This window comes from Ovis aries, chromosome 1 (assembly GCF_016772045.2).
Source record: "Ovis aries strain OAR_USU_Benz2616 breed Rambouillet chromosome 1, ARS-UI_Ramb_v3.0, whole genome shotgun sequence".
Classification (NCBI taxonomy): Eukaryota; Metazoa; Chordata; class Mammalia; order Artiodactyla; family Bovidae; genus Ovis; species Ovis aries.
The window spans coordinates 52,730,432-52,743,070 of record NC_056054.1 but is presented as its reverse complement, the minus strand read 5'-3'; the positions used below and the strand labels follow the sequence as shown (position 1 = coordinate 52,743,070).

General features: G+C 39.5%; 1 protein-coding gene across 4 annotated transcripts in view; it reads right to left on the bottom strand.

Moving 5' to 3' along the window:
• Positions 1-12,639, bottom strand: part of ST6GALNAC3 (ST6 N-acetylgalactosaminide alpha-2,6-sialyltransferase 3) — a 635,179-nt gene that overhangs the window by 251,963 nt on the left and 370,577 nt on the right. For all 4 annotated transcript variants that reach the window (XM_012174000.3, XM_060410903.1, XM_060410895.1 and 1 more), the window contains exon 3: positions 2,378-2,787. In XM_012174000.3, the coding sequence (XP_012029390.1) occupies positions 2,378-2,787 (410 nt within the window). The remainder of the gene's footprint in view (positions 1-2,377; positions 2,788-12,639) is intronic.

Sequence of the window (12,639 nt, the reverse complement as noted above, 5' to 3'; positions counted from 1 at the left end):
AATCAACACAGCTATATTTAGGACACAGATTAAAATCACAGTGGAGATAGCAGCACTTGAGATCATTTTGGTCAGCCTTTTGTCATTCAAATGGATTTTACCAAACTATCCATTCTGCTCATTTCTATTACTTGGTTGTCTTCTTTGGTCTGGTTGCAGTATTCAGTGAAACACAGGATTAGATTTGGGGGAGAAAACAGCTACAAATTATCATAAAATCATTTTGGCTTGATTTTTATACTTCTCTTTTGGTAACTCTATGAAATGAATTATACCTGCAAAATTAATTTTAACAACTGAGTCTTTTCCTACTATATAAACAGCTTTCCTCCTTAGAGACAATCGGAAAATGAACCTCCCAAAGCTACTCTTTCCCAGCACTTGTTGCCCAGCCCACAGATCTGTGACAGTGCTGTCTCTGAAAGCTCACAGCAAAACCAACATGATACAAGCAAAACACACGGGAACAAACAGCATGCTGAGTTCTTCTCTGATACCCCTAAATTATTCAAGGGCCTATAGTTTCGACTAGGTGATAGCCCAAGGGCAAACTATTACTAATGAAAAACCAACTATACTTAATTAACTGCATTGCTCTGGGCTAGAGAAAAATCAGAAATTTCTAAAGCCACTTGAGAAGGATCATATTTATACAGAATGATGATACAGGTGACCATATTTCTTTGAAGCACATAACTCCTTCTTTTATCCCTACTGCCTATCCCTTTGGACCACTTACACTACACTGATTCAAATTTAAACACTGGGACTCTTCTCACTAACTCTAAAGTGGAAGGGGCTACTATCAACGGCTATTTATCTTGCGTTTCATTAGGAGCTATGTATTTTTGGTGCTCGGAAGCAGAAAACACTAAATTTGACCCACATTATCAATAAGAGAGTTGGTCCACATAAGATTTTTAAAATAATTACCAGCATTAAAACTCTATCCAGAGATGTTAGAAACTCCCTTTCTCAAACACATAATACAGTTAAAGGTTTAAATTTGATAATAATAAATGATAAAAGATATACAGCTTGAGGAAATCAGAATGTTAATATTGGAATTATAGTCAATGCTCAATTTATCCATGATATTGCAACCAGTCCATTCTAAAGGAGATCAGTCCTGGGTGTTCTTTGGAAGGACTGATGCTAAAGCTGAGTCTCCAATAGTTTGGTCACCTCATGCAAAGAGTTGACTCATTGGAAAAGACTCTGATGCTGGGAGGGATTGAGGACAGGAGGAGAAGGGGACGACAGAGGATGAGATGGCTGGATGGCATCACCGACTCGATGGACATGAGTTTGAGTGAATTCCGGGAGTTGGTGATGGACAAGGAGGCCTGGCGTGCTGCGATTCATGGGGTCGCAAAGAATCAGACACGACTGAGCAACTGAACTGAACTGAACTGATTGCACAAGTAAGCAATATTCAGTGGTAATTCAAAATTTTAGCAATCAGTTTCAAAATTTTTCCTTCAGCAGTTCTTTATCAGTACTAGACATATGAACTAAAATAAAAGATAGACTGATTTACAACTCTGCTTCTCTGTCATATGCTGGTTACCTTTCTAAAGAAGAAGAAAAAAGTAAGTTATATGAAGAAGAGGAGAAGGAAGAGGGAGCAGGGAGGAAGCAGGAAAAGTAAGGAGCAGGAGAAAAGTAAGACAAGCAGACCTCAGGAAAGGTAGTTTACGGAATGCTGCAGAAAACCATATGTAATAAAAATATGCAAATTGGTTTTTAGCTAATTAAGTGAATGGTATATATCTATATATATATCTCATTTCTCATCAAGAACCCACTGTTAATGATTTTAAGTAATGCTTAATTTCAACATAATATTCTGCTTAACATGTTAAATGCTAAGTTATGGTGATCACAAGTTCACAAACGTAGGGCCTATTTACAGGCAAGAAACTCTGCAACCTTATTACAGAATCAATAGCCTGTTCTGTTTTGCAGTCTCAGTAAATTTTTGCCACAACTTTCAAAGGAGTTTAGTTCCTAAAGTTAACATTTCTATTTTGAGACAAAAACGTGTAGACTTCTTTCAGCTTATATCCAATTTAATCAATAGCAAATTGAACTAAACAAGAACAAACCTAAAGATATCTTGGGGAAGCAGTCAGTGTTTGTTTGTTTGTTTGTTTGTTTTTGCAGTGGAGGGGGGGCGTTCAATCCAATCAAAATGAAGAGAGAGAAGTTGGTGTAGGTGGAGTAAATGGGGCCTCACTGCTGGCTCATCAAGTAATCATAATAGTCAAAAACATATAACAACCGGTTTGAAAAATAACTGTTCATTTAATAGCTGGCAAAAGAATTCTGCAAAGACAGCATGAAAGACAAAAAGGCCACTTCTCAGGGGACTCACCTGTCTTTCCCAGTTTCCTTCTTAAACACTCCATCACAGTAACTCATGCGCTTCTCTGTGGTCACATAAATTTGGGCATTGGGATAGATGTCAACAGTCTTTTTCAACATGTTGTACACAATGCCATTGCCATCTTTCCTCATATTGCGGAAAGGGCCCCAAATAACATAAATAGTAGCGTTTGCTTCCTTGAAAAAATAATCAGGGTTTTTCAGCAAAAGAGGAACGCTGGTATGGGATACGACGCGAATCATTGTCATGCGGCCAACATCCTCTTCATAGCCCTTGGTGGGTGCATTGTTCATTCTCCAAATGCAGGATGACTGATCTATCTCATTCCCCACCTTCTGGCCGACCATCTGACCTGAGTTTGACACGATGGCACAAAGATTGCAGTCCAGTTGCAAAGGCTGAAAAACAGAAAGAGAAACAGGGCAAGTGGAGGAGAAATGTGTAAATTAGAAAGTTCCTCATATCCCAACAAGTTTTTCTGGGAAAACAGAAATTCCAGATATTGTGCATAATTGTGGAGTGTGGGAATATCACTGAAATATATTTATACTAATCCAACACTAGCTCCACAGGATATCAAGCTTGGGGCATGCCTCCATTTAAAAAGTGAATATGGATTGCTAAGAAATAATTTTCATTTCTCTTTCTTGTGTTGCTTTGAAATTCAGTGAAAAAGCAGTCATTTGTTTCCCACTTTATATGATGTCTTCATTCAAAACTGTTATTTCAAATGAAATAAGGAAATACAGAAAGATTTGCTCTCTTTAATAAGGATGATGGCTAAAAAAAGAAATGCAAAAGAAGTATATATAGGCATCAATTCTGAAGTTTACATATATGTATGAATGATTATGTAGTGGTTGATAAAAATATAAAAAATTCAGCAAATGATGAGATTCTGAATTTTCAAAACCCAGAACTACTGAAGATAAATTTCAGGCTAGCAAAAATATAATAGAGATTCTTAAAAAATTCCCTTGCATCACCATGGATAAACAACCGCTGTGCTCTTGTTTATTCTAGTTGGATAGGAAAGGCTTCTTTTTAAGAACTCAGAGAAGGCACGTACACAGACAGTCTCCACCATCCTTTTCTTTCTTTATTGGAGTTAATTGCTTCACAATGCTGCGATAATTTCTGCTGTACAATGAAGTGAATCAGCTATACCTATACTTATATCCCCTTCCTACTGGACCTCCCTCCCCCTATTCTCCCCACCGTCTCACCCATCTAGGCCATCACAGAACACTGAGCTGGGTTTCCTGAGCTATACCGGAGGTTCCCACTAGCTATCTACTTTACAGATGGTAGCGTCTATACGGCAATCCTAATCTCCCAATTTGTCTCACTCTCCCCTCCCCCTGACTCCGCCCAGTGTCCACACGTCCATTCTCATCTCTATTTCTGCCCGGCAAATAGGTTCATTTATATCATTTTTCTAGATTCCACTTACTTTAACCAATGAGGTAACAGAGACTCAGAGAGACTAAGCATCAACTTTCAGGGCTGGCAGGTGATACAGTTGCATTGGTAGATTCAACTCTAGATCCAACTCTAAACCCACCGCTCTCTCTCTTATTCTCTGCTTGTTTTTTCCCTCCCCAGGTGGCGCTAGTGGTGAAGAACCACCCAGCCAGTGCAGGAGACAGAAGAGACACGGATTCGATCCCTGGGTTGGGAAAATCCCCTGGAGGAGGAGAAGGCACCCCACTCCATTCTTGCCTGGAGAATCCCATGGATTCTCAGAGGAGCCTGGCCGGCTATACACTCCATGGGGTTGCCAAGAGTTGGACGCGACTGAAATAACTTAGCATACTCGCAAGCAAACCAAATACTGTCGACGCTCTGCGGATAGAAAATACCACACCATCCGGGTTGCTTGGATCTGTGGATGCAGAATTGGAGCATATGGAAAGCCCATGGCATGGGAATTGAGCATCTGCCGGTTCTGGCATCCACTGGGGTCCTGGAATCGACCCCCCTCGGGTATGGAGGAATGACTGTAAATTCCTGTTACAATTCCCCCACAAGTAAAGAAAAGCGAACTTTTAAACAGTGAGTGACAAGGGGACAATGCACTTTGCTGATACATGCCTTTCTTCTTTTCTTTCTGTGAGATTCTACATTTATATCTGATGTGTGATCCCAGATTTCTTGGTGCCTATTGGTCAGTGGCCTCTTCCACACTGTGTATTAGTTCTGTTACAATTTATTATTTAATTATGTCTGTCCACTAGAAAGCAAACTCCATAAGAGTAGGCTCAATGTCTGTCTTCACTTAACCCCACTCCTCAGAAATCTCTGGAATACTATAGTATTTCAAATACACAATGGTCAAGTTAGGAAATGAAAGCAATTTAATGAAAAGAATTTATTAGGACTCTAAACATAATATTAGGAAAGAAGTGGACTTTTTCAATTCATCTAGAATTGCTGATTTAGTTAAAAAGAGAAAAGCAATTCAGAAGAAACACATCAACATACCCACAGGTTCAATCTAGGCAAGTGAATCTATTTATCTGAGATGTCAAAATTAAGAATTTTTAAAAACCTTACTTATACAGCCCACAAAGGTCCATTTTGAAGTACCTTAAAAGTCTGCTATTAGATGGACTGACTGTCCCTCACTCCTGCTCCAGTAAGATTTCTAAACCTAGGTGGGCAGCAGGTGGTCCAGGCACCAGGTCAGAATAGCTCCTCTCAAGGTGGATGACTGTATTAGGGCACTTGGCAATGGGATTTTCTAGGTTGGTGCCATAGTAAAGACTTCACCAAAGGGCAAATGGAGGCACAAGAGGATGCCTCGTAGAATAGGCATTGATTTAAGCCTCTTCCTCATGCATTTAAGCCCCTTCCCCGTGCATTTAAGCCCCTTCCCTACAATCTTTGGGAAGATTGTAAGGAAGAATACAATGCTCTTCCTGACATCCATTAGACTTAGCTGAGTCCTTCAAACTCAGTCACATAAATCAATGCCTTATTTGTGTATCACATGACACATTCCAATTTATCACCAAAATGCATATGGTGCCAGGAGGTTAGGTTCCATTTAGTGTTCCAAGAAGTTGCTTCCCTGTATACTAAAAACATTTTAGGGTACCACCCCCACACATTAAAAAAAAAATCAAAAAGAAAGATATAAAGAAAAAGCCTTGGAGGTATTCTAATAACCAAAATGCAGCAATTTGCACTGGATTTCCAAGTCATTAAAGTGAATTAGCTGATTCTGCTACAACAAGGCTTCATTTAACTAATAAGAATCAGCATACTGGTTTCACCTGACAATTGTAACCTCTGAGAGTGATCACTTAAGACATCACAGTCTGTTTCATGACAACATATCAGCTGTGCAACTATGAGGTCAGCAGCTGACTGATAACTTGAGGGCAAATATGGGGAACAATGCCCTCTTGTTTATATGACAAATACATAATTGGGCAGGGTGCTATGAATATAATACCTTTGGGGGTAGGTGGTGATCTTTAAATTGCCCCTTTCTTTTATACTATTCACTTGGCCATATTGCCACCAAGGCCAGGGTTGTATGAGACTTCCTCATGTTATACTGCTTGGTCTCAGAACTGCCTAGCTGTCTGGCTTCCTGAATGGGGTACCAGGAGTCATGGCTGCAGGTGTGACTATTCTATTTACCACATGGTTGCAGGAACCATCTTTGCAGTATGATAGGAGTGCAGGGCTAGATGAATGAAACATTCCTAATCATAATCAGAAGCTTCAGGTAACACGAAGAGCTTGTTAAAGCACAAGGGACTCATCTATATATTTTAAGGCACTTTCAAACTACAGTAAGCCATGATAAAAAGAAAGACACACCTGGGCACGAACGGATGTTTGACCCAAGGGCTGCTCTTATCTGGTTATCTCAGTTCCTTTTATTAGCTTTATCACTGCATCTTGTGATCTCAACTTTCTTTGTTAAAATGTCCTGCTGTTTCTTGAGCTCATTTATGTTGTTTGATTTGGGGCTTTTGCTTGAAAATTTATTCCATGTGTGTCCACTCGCTCAGTTCTGCCTCAGTAAGCAGTTTCTTTCTAAATACAGGCCCTGGATTTTCCGAGACCTTTGGAAAGATTTATCTGGCTCCACTTTATCAAGCCCTATCATAATTTTGAACTCTCTTTTTCAGTTGACTTGTCTCTATTTTTTGTTTCTTTTCATTAAAAACAAATTTGACCTCTTTGTCTTTCCCTCTCATACACTCAAAACATCATCAAGCCAAATGCTTGAGCTTTGGCTGTGTCTATAAACTGAGATTACCACAAATATTCAGCCAACCATCTGGGCAGCTGTGTTCCTAAGAGAAATCTCACAAATGTCAAATGCTTCCTTTCATCTGAAGTCTAAGATACTGAATTTTTTTGGGGGGGTGGGTAATATCATTATATAGGCATAACTTACTTTACTGCATTTCATTTTATTGAGCGTCATAGATACTGTGTTTTATTTTTTTTCTTTTTTTTTTAAAACAAATTGAAGGTTTGTTCAGTTCAGTTCGGTCACTCAGTTATGTCCAACTCTTTGCAACCCAATGAACCTCAGCTCACCAGGCCTCCCTGTCCATCACCAACTCCCGGAGGTTACTGAAACTCATGTCCATTGAGTCGGTGATGCCATCCAGCCATCTCATCCTCTATCGTCCCCTTCTCCTCCTGCCCTCAATCCCTCCCAGCATCAGAGTCTTTTCCAATGAGTCAACTCTGCACATGAGGTGGCCAAAGTATTGGAGTTTCAGCTTTAGCATCATTCCTTCCAATGAATACCCAGGACTGATCTCCTTTAGGATGGACTGGTTGGATCTCCTTGCAGTCCAGGGGACTCTCAAGAGTCTTCTCCAACACCACAGTTCAAAAGTATCAATTCTTTGGCACTCAGCTTTCTTTATAGTCTAACTCTCATATCCATACATGACTACTGGAAAAACCATAGCCTTGACTAGACAGACCTTTGTTGACAAAGTAATGTCTCTGCTTTTGAATATGCTGTCTAGGTTGGTCATAACTTTCCTTCCAAAGAGTAAGCCAGCGTCTTTTAATTTCATGGCTGCAATCACCATCTGCAGTGATTTTGGAGCCCAAAACAATAAAGTCAGCTACTGTTTCCCCATCTATTTCCCAAGAAGTGATGGGACCGGATGCCATGATCTTAGTTTCCTGAATGTTGAGCTTTAAGCCAACTTTTTCACTCTCCTCTTTTACTTTCATCAAGAGGCTCTTTAGTTCTTCTTCACTTTCTGCCATAAGGGTGGTGTCATCTGTATATGGCTGGGCCATGGCTCAGGAGCAGCCAAGGGGAGCTATCCCATGTCCAAGGTCAGGGGCAGTGGCCAAGAGGAGTTACCCCACGTCCAAGGTAAGAAGCAGTGGCTGCAGTTTGCTGGAGCAGCCGTGAAGAGATACCCCACGTCCAAGGTAAGAGAAACCCAAGTAAGACAGTAGGTGCTGAGAGAGGGCCTCAGAGGGCAGACAGACTGAAACCACAATCACAGACAACTAGCCAATCGGATCACACAGACCACAGCTTGTCTGACTCAATGAAAGTTTGTAGCAACCCTGTTTTGTCAAATGAATGATGTACTTTTTTAAGACATAGGCTATTGCACGCCTAACAGACTACAGTATAGTGTAAGCATAACTTTTATATACCCTGGGAAACCAGAAAATTCATGTGACTTTATTGTAATATTCACTTTATTGCAGTGGTCTGGAACTGAATGTGCAATATTTCCAAGGTTTGCCTTATTTGATTTGGGTATTTTCTCCCTTTATAAGATATACTACCACTATACTATATATCTGGTAATAAATACTCAACTTGGGGAAAGTTAATTCAATGATATCTAGTAAACAACTGTCAACTACAAATTGGCACTTACCAAGAGCATCGCCAACGACTGAACAACACAGCCATTTGCCCTGCCTCTACGGAGACTGAATGCCATGCTGCTATAGCTGTTGACCTTCAACACCCCCTGAGGGAGTTCAGGGTCCAGTGAGGCCCTCTTTACCCCAGGGAATCTGGTGGGACAGGTCCTTAGAGAGTTGGATGTTTTTAGGAAAAGATTTTATGATCTCAATCCTTGCATCTCCTCATATCTAGAGAAGCACTAAATCCCTTCACGGTGACATCAGATCCTCATGACAAACAAAAACTTTTTATAAAATGAGTGCTTCATGGCATTGAACTCTCCCTTCACCAAAACCTTATACATTGACTTTCCCCCATTGCCGCTTTGGAGCAGTCTCTCAGAGCTATGTGAGGTGCTGCCTCCCGGGCTGTAGTCCTCATTTTGCCCCAAATAAAACAATTCACAACTCTCAAGCTGTACATTTTTTTTTTAGTCGACACAACCAAGTAATTTTTACCATGCACTTGTTCCGTGCAAGGCTATGTTAAGGCTAAAATAATTTTAGGATTTTAATTACTGTGAATTTTAACCTCAGCATACAGCTCTGTGGTAGGTGGGGATGTTTTATGACCAACTAGAGTTGGACACGACTGAGCGACTTCATTTTCACTTTTCACTTTCATGCATTGGAGAAGGAAATGGCAATCCACTCCAGTGTTCTTGCCTGGAGAATCCCAGGGATGGGGGAGCCTGGTGGGCTGCTGTCTATGGGGTCGCACAGAGTCAGACACAACTGAAGCGACTTAGCAGCAGCAACAGCAGCAGCAGCAGGGTCAATTCATATAATATTGGTTGGCTGAAAAGTTGGTTTGGGTTTTTCCATAACATCTTATGAAAACCTGAATGAACATTTTAGCCAACCCAATGTTTTAAAGGTCTAATGTACTGCCTTGAAAAACTCCTTTCTCTGCTAAAACAAATCTTGACATTTGCCTCCTTTTTGAAAAAGAATTTGATTCCTATCTGACATGCAGGCAGAGGATGAGAGAGGTAAAAAGCAGTGTGATGGAGACATATGAATACTGAGTATTATATTTATTGACATTAACATGATTAAATACCTAATATGGGCCAGTCATCCTGCCCAGCACTTCATTACATTATTCCATTCAGTAAATTCTTCTAAAGTTAGTTTTTACTTCATATTACTGAACTGAAATTGAAATGAACATGATGTCCAGTGAGTACTAGATATCTTTCAGGTTAAAAAGACAGCACATATTATCTTTTATGAAATGCATTCATAGCGCTAATAAGAAGTTGGAGGTAGTAAAGAAATATTTATTATAAATTTGCACCACCCCTAATAAACATGTAGGCAAACACCTCAACTTTCACCCAGTATTATATTAAAACTATTATAAATCAATGCTTTTAAATATGCTGATGGCCAAAAATTTCACCAAAAGGGGACAAAGTTTCCTAACTGATGAAAGTCTCCTCAGGAGTGTTAGGGTTTTGTATGGGGATAGACATAATCTCTCCTTTCTGGCAATGACATTATGATGGCATAAGAAATTATGTGGATATTTTTTCTTAATCTTTAAGTGTAAAATATGGCTGAAATTTCAGTCTAAGATAAACTAATCATGACTGATTTTATTAGCTTTAAAATTGTCCTCCACATTTTTCACTCAATTTGCTTTTCAAACTCTTTTTTTGTAACAGGAGTGAGTTGTGTTTCTTTCTGAAGCATTAAATTATTACAGTCCACGTCTGAGAAAACACAAAGCCATGGCAGATGCTTTTATAAGCTGGGCTCCATGGCTAAAGGAATACCTCTCCCCAGTGCAAAGTCTCTTGGAGGCAAATTCACTTTAGAAGCTTACAGTGGCTACTGTCAACTCCTTGGATAGCAAAGATAGCTGAGATGCCAAGCCCTCCTCTAACTCTTTGAATCTCTCCCCTCTCCATACATATGAAGATTCTAGGACACTGAGTGCCTAGGTACTGTGTTCATCCTTAGGTCATTTTACAGTCATGTGGATTTTTATTTTTAACTTATCATAAGCATGGGCATTCAGTACAGAAATGAATTCTTGTTTGCAGAAATGCGTAAGAATACAAGTGCAAGAGAATCCTTAATACTATGGTGGTAAGAGAGGAAGATGAGGCCATTCTAATCTCTTTTGAAGAGTCTGTGGTATTTTAATAATTAGCTTTATTTTCCTGTGACTAAATATTATTGAGGCAGACTCTAGAAACCAATGAACTATGACATGCCCAATTGATCCTTGTCTGGTTAAAAAAAAAATGACCGAAACTAATAGGTCATTCACTCTGATCAGGAAGTCTCACCTTTTATTGAGTCACAGTCACTTTTCTCTTCAAATTAGGACACATATAGTTAAAGACTTCTTTCTGTTTCTCTGCTTTAAATTTACACACACACACACACACACACAGACACACACACACACAGAGTCACCCTCATCCTGCAAATGAGACAGCTCATTCTCCTAACCACTTTTTCCATCCTGCTCCTTACCAACCAAACCACTCTGGAAAATGTCCATTCTCTGTTCTTTGGGTAAGAAACTGACAAATTGCCCTATCCTTTTTGAATGATATATTGGGACAACTGCCAAGCGCTTTACATTTTAATCAGTAAGAAGAATGAAATATTTAACCTTTACTTTTTTCTCCATGAATAGGCTTATAGACAATAGAATAGATAATTAAAATCTGTGAATTAAAACTTGCAAAACAGTGTGGTTTCCCCAGCAAAGAGAAATGGCCATGTACGAAAGGTCACCTGTCAACTAGTTCTAGTTATTAAATCTCTGCATTTATCACTGTGGTGGCTCCATGGAAAACGAAGGTCAAGACATTAAATTATGAAATAGTCAGGATTAGAAAAGGTCACTAAAAACTCAACTAAAATTTAACCAAACCTGCTAATTCCACATCCTTTGAAGCGAGCAGACACAGCCAGGGATGAAACACACACTGGATGGAACTGATCTATCTCCCTATTTTATCCTTATATTCAAAATGAATTTCCATTTGATGTCTTAAAGTCTAAAATGAAACTTGCTCATCTCAAATAAAAACAGGAGCTTCAATAAATATTTCAGAACAAAATCATGTTTGAATCGAACCAGCTTAAATTATTAAAAACGTTGTTTTACACCACTCTAAAGGTTGCTTTCACTTCAATCATGAGAATGCAATTTAAAATATTAGCAATGGGGCACTCCTGGCATCTTAAATGCTTTACAGGACAATTAGCAAATTCACCACTCACTAATTTCCTACTTTAATGTTGAAACAAATGAGATCTTTGCTTTTCATCATGCAATTTGAATGAATTTGAACAAAGCAGGTTGAACAAAGCTCCAGAGACACACTCTTCAGTTTGCTGTCATTTATTTCTCTACTCTTCCTGAATGTCTTTAGAGTTTTAGTTTTAGAGGCTTCAACATGTATAATGATGCCATTGGGGAATAGATTTTGCCTTTATTCTCCTTGATGTTCTTTTGAGGTCTTTCAAGTGAAAGGTACAAAAAAGGCATTAACAATCTGGCATTGTTTTTATTGCTTGACAAAGAAAAAAATGTATTTTAATTTTTCCCATGTTTCAGGAATGATTAAGCAAGCTGTTTTCATCCACACTGAGTCACTTTCAGCAGACCTCTAACTGTGAGCAAAGACTTGTAAAGATGGTTCTAAAGAGAATTCAACACAGTTCAACCAAGCCAGCCCGTATATGTACTTCTTTGCCCCTCCACAAACCTGCTTCTTTCAGTTAATGCAGCTTTCAAAAGCAGTGTGTATAAATCATACAGTGTGAGTAACTGCACATAAAAAGACTGATTTGCTAACCCACGGTTTGGCTCTGGCTCTCTGTGGGTTTGGGATATGGCATTTACCTTGATTCCTACATGGTGGCATTATATCCAAGCATAAAACTTAACAGGGGGGTGCATAAAAATGTTAATGTCAAGAGATAATTCTAAAACCAGCAACATAAAACTCAGTTTCTCAGTCACCATAGATGATGTGTTCTCTTCATTTGGAAGTTCCTGTGAAAACTGGATCTGTATAATCATGCAGGTATGCCAAATGAAAGCAGTTTGCTTTCTCTGGTGCCTGTGTGCTAAGTCACGTCTGTCATGTCCAACTCTTTGCGACCCTATGGACTGTAGCCTACCACGCTCCTCTGTCCATGGGATTCTCCAGGCAAGAATACTGGAGTGGGTTGCCATGCCCTCCTCCGAAAGACCTCCCAGACCCAGAGATCAAACCTGTGCCTCCTGCAGCTCCTACACTGAAGATGGATTATTTATTGCTGAGCCACTGGGGAAGCCCCTTGCATTCTCT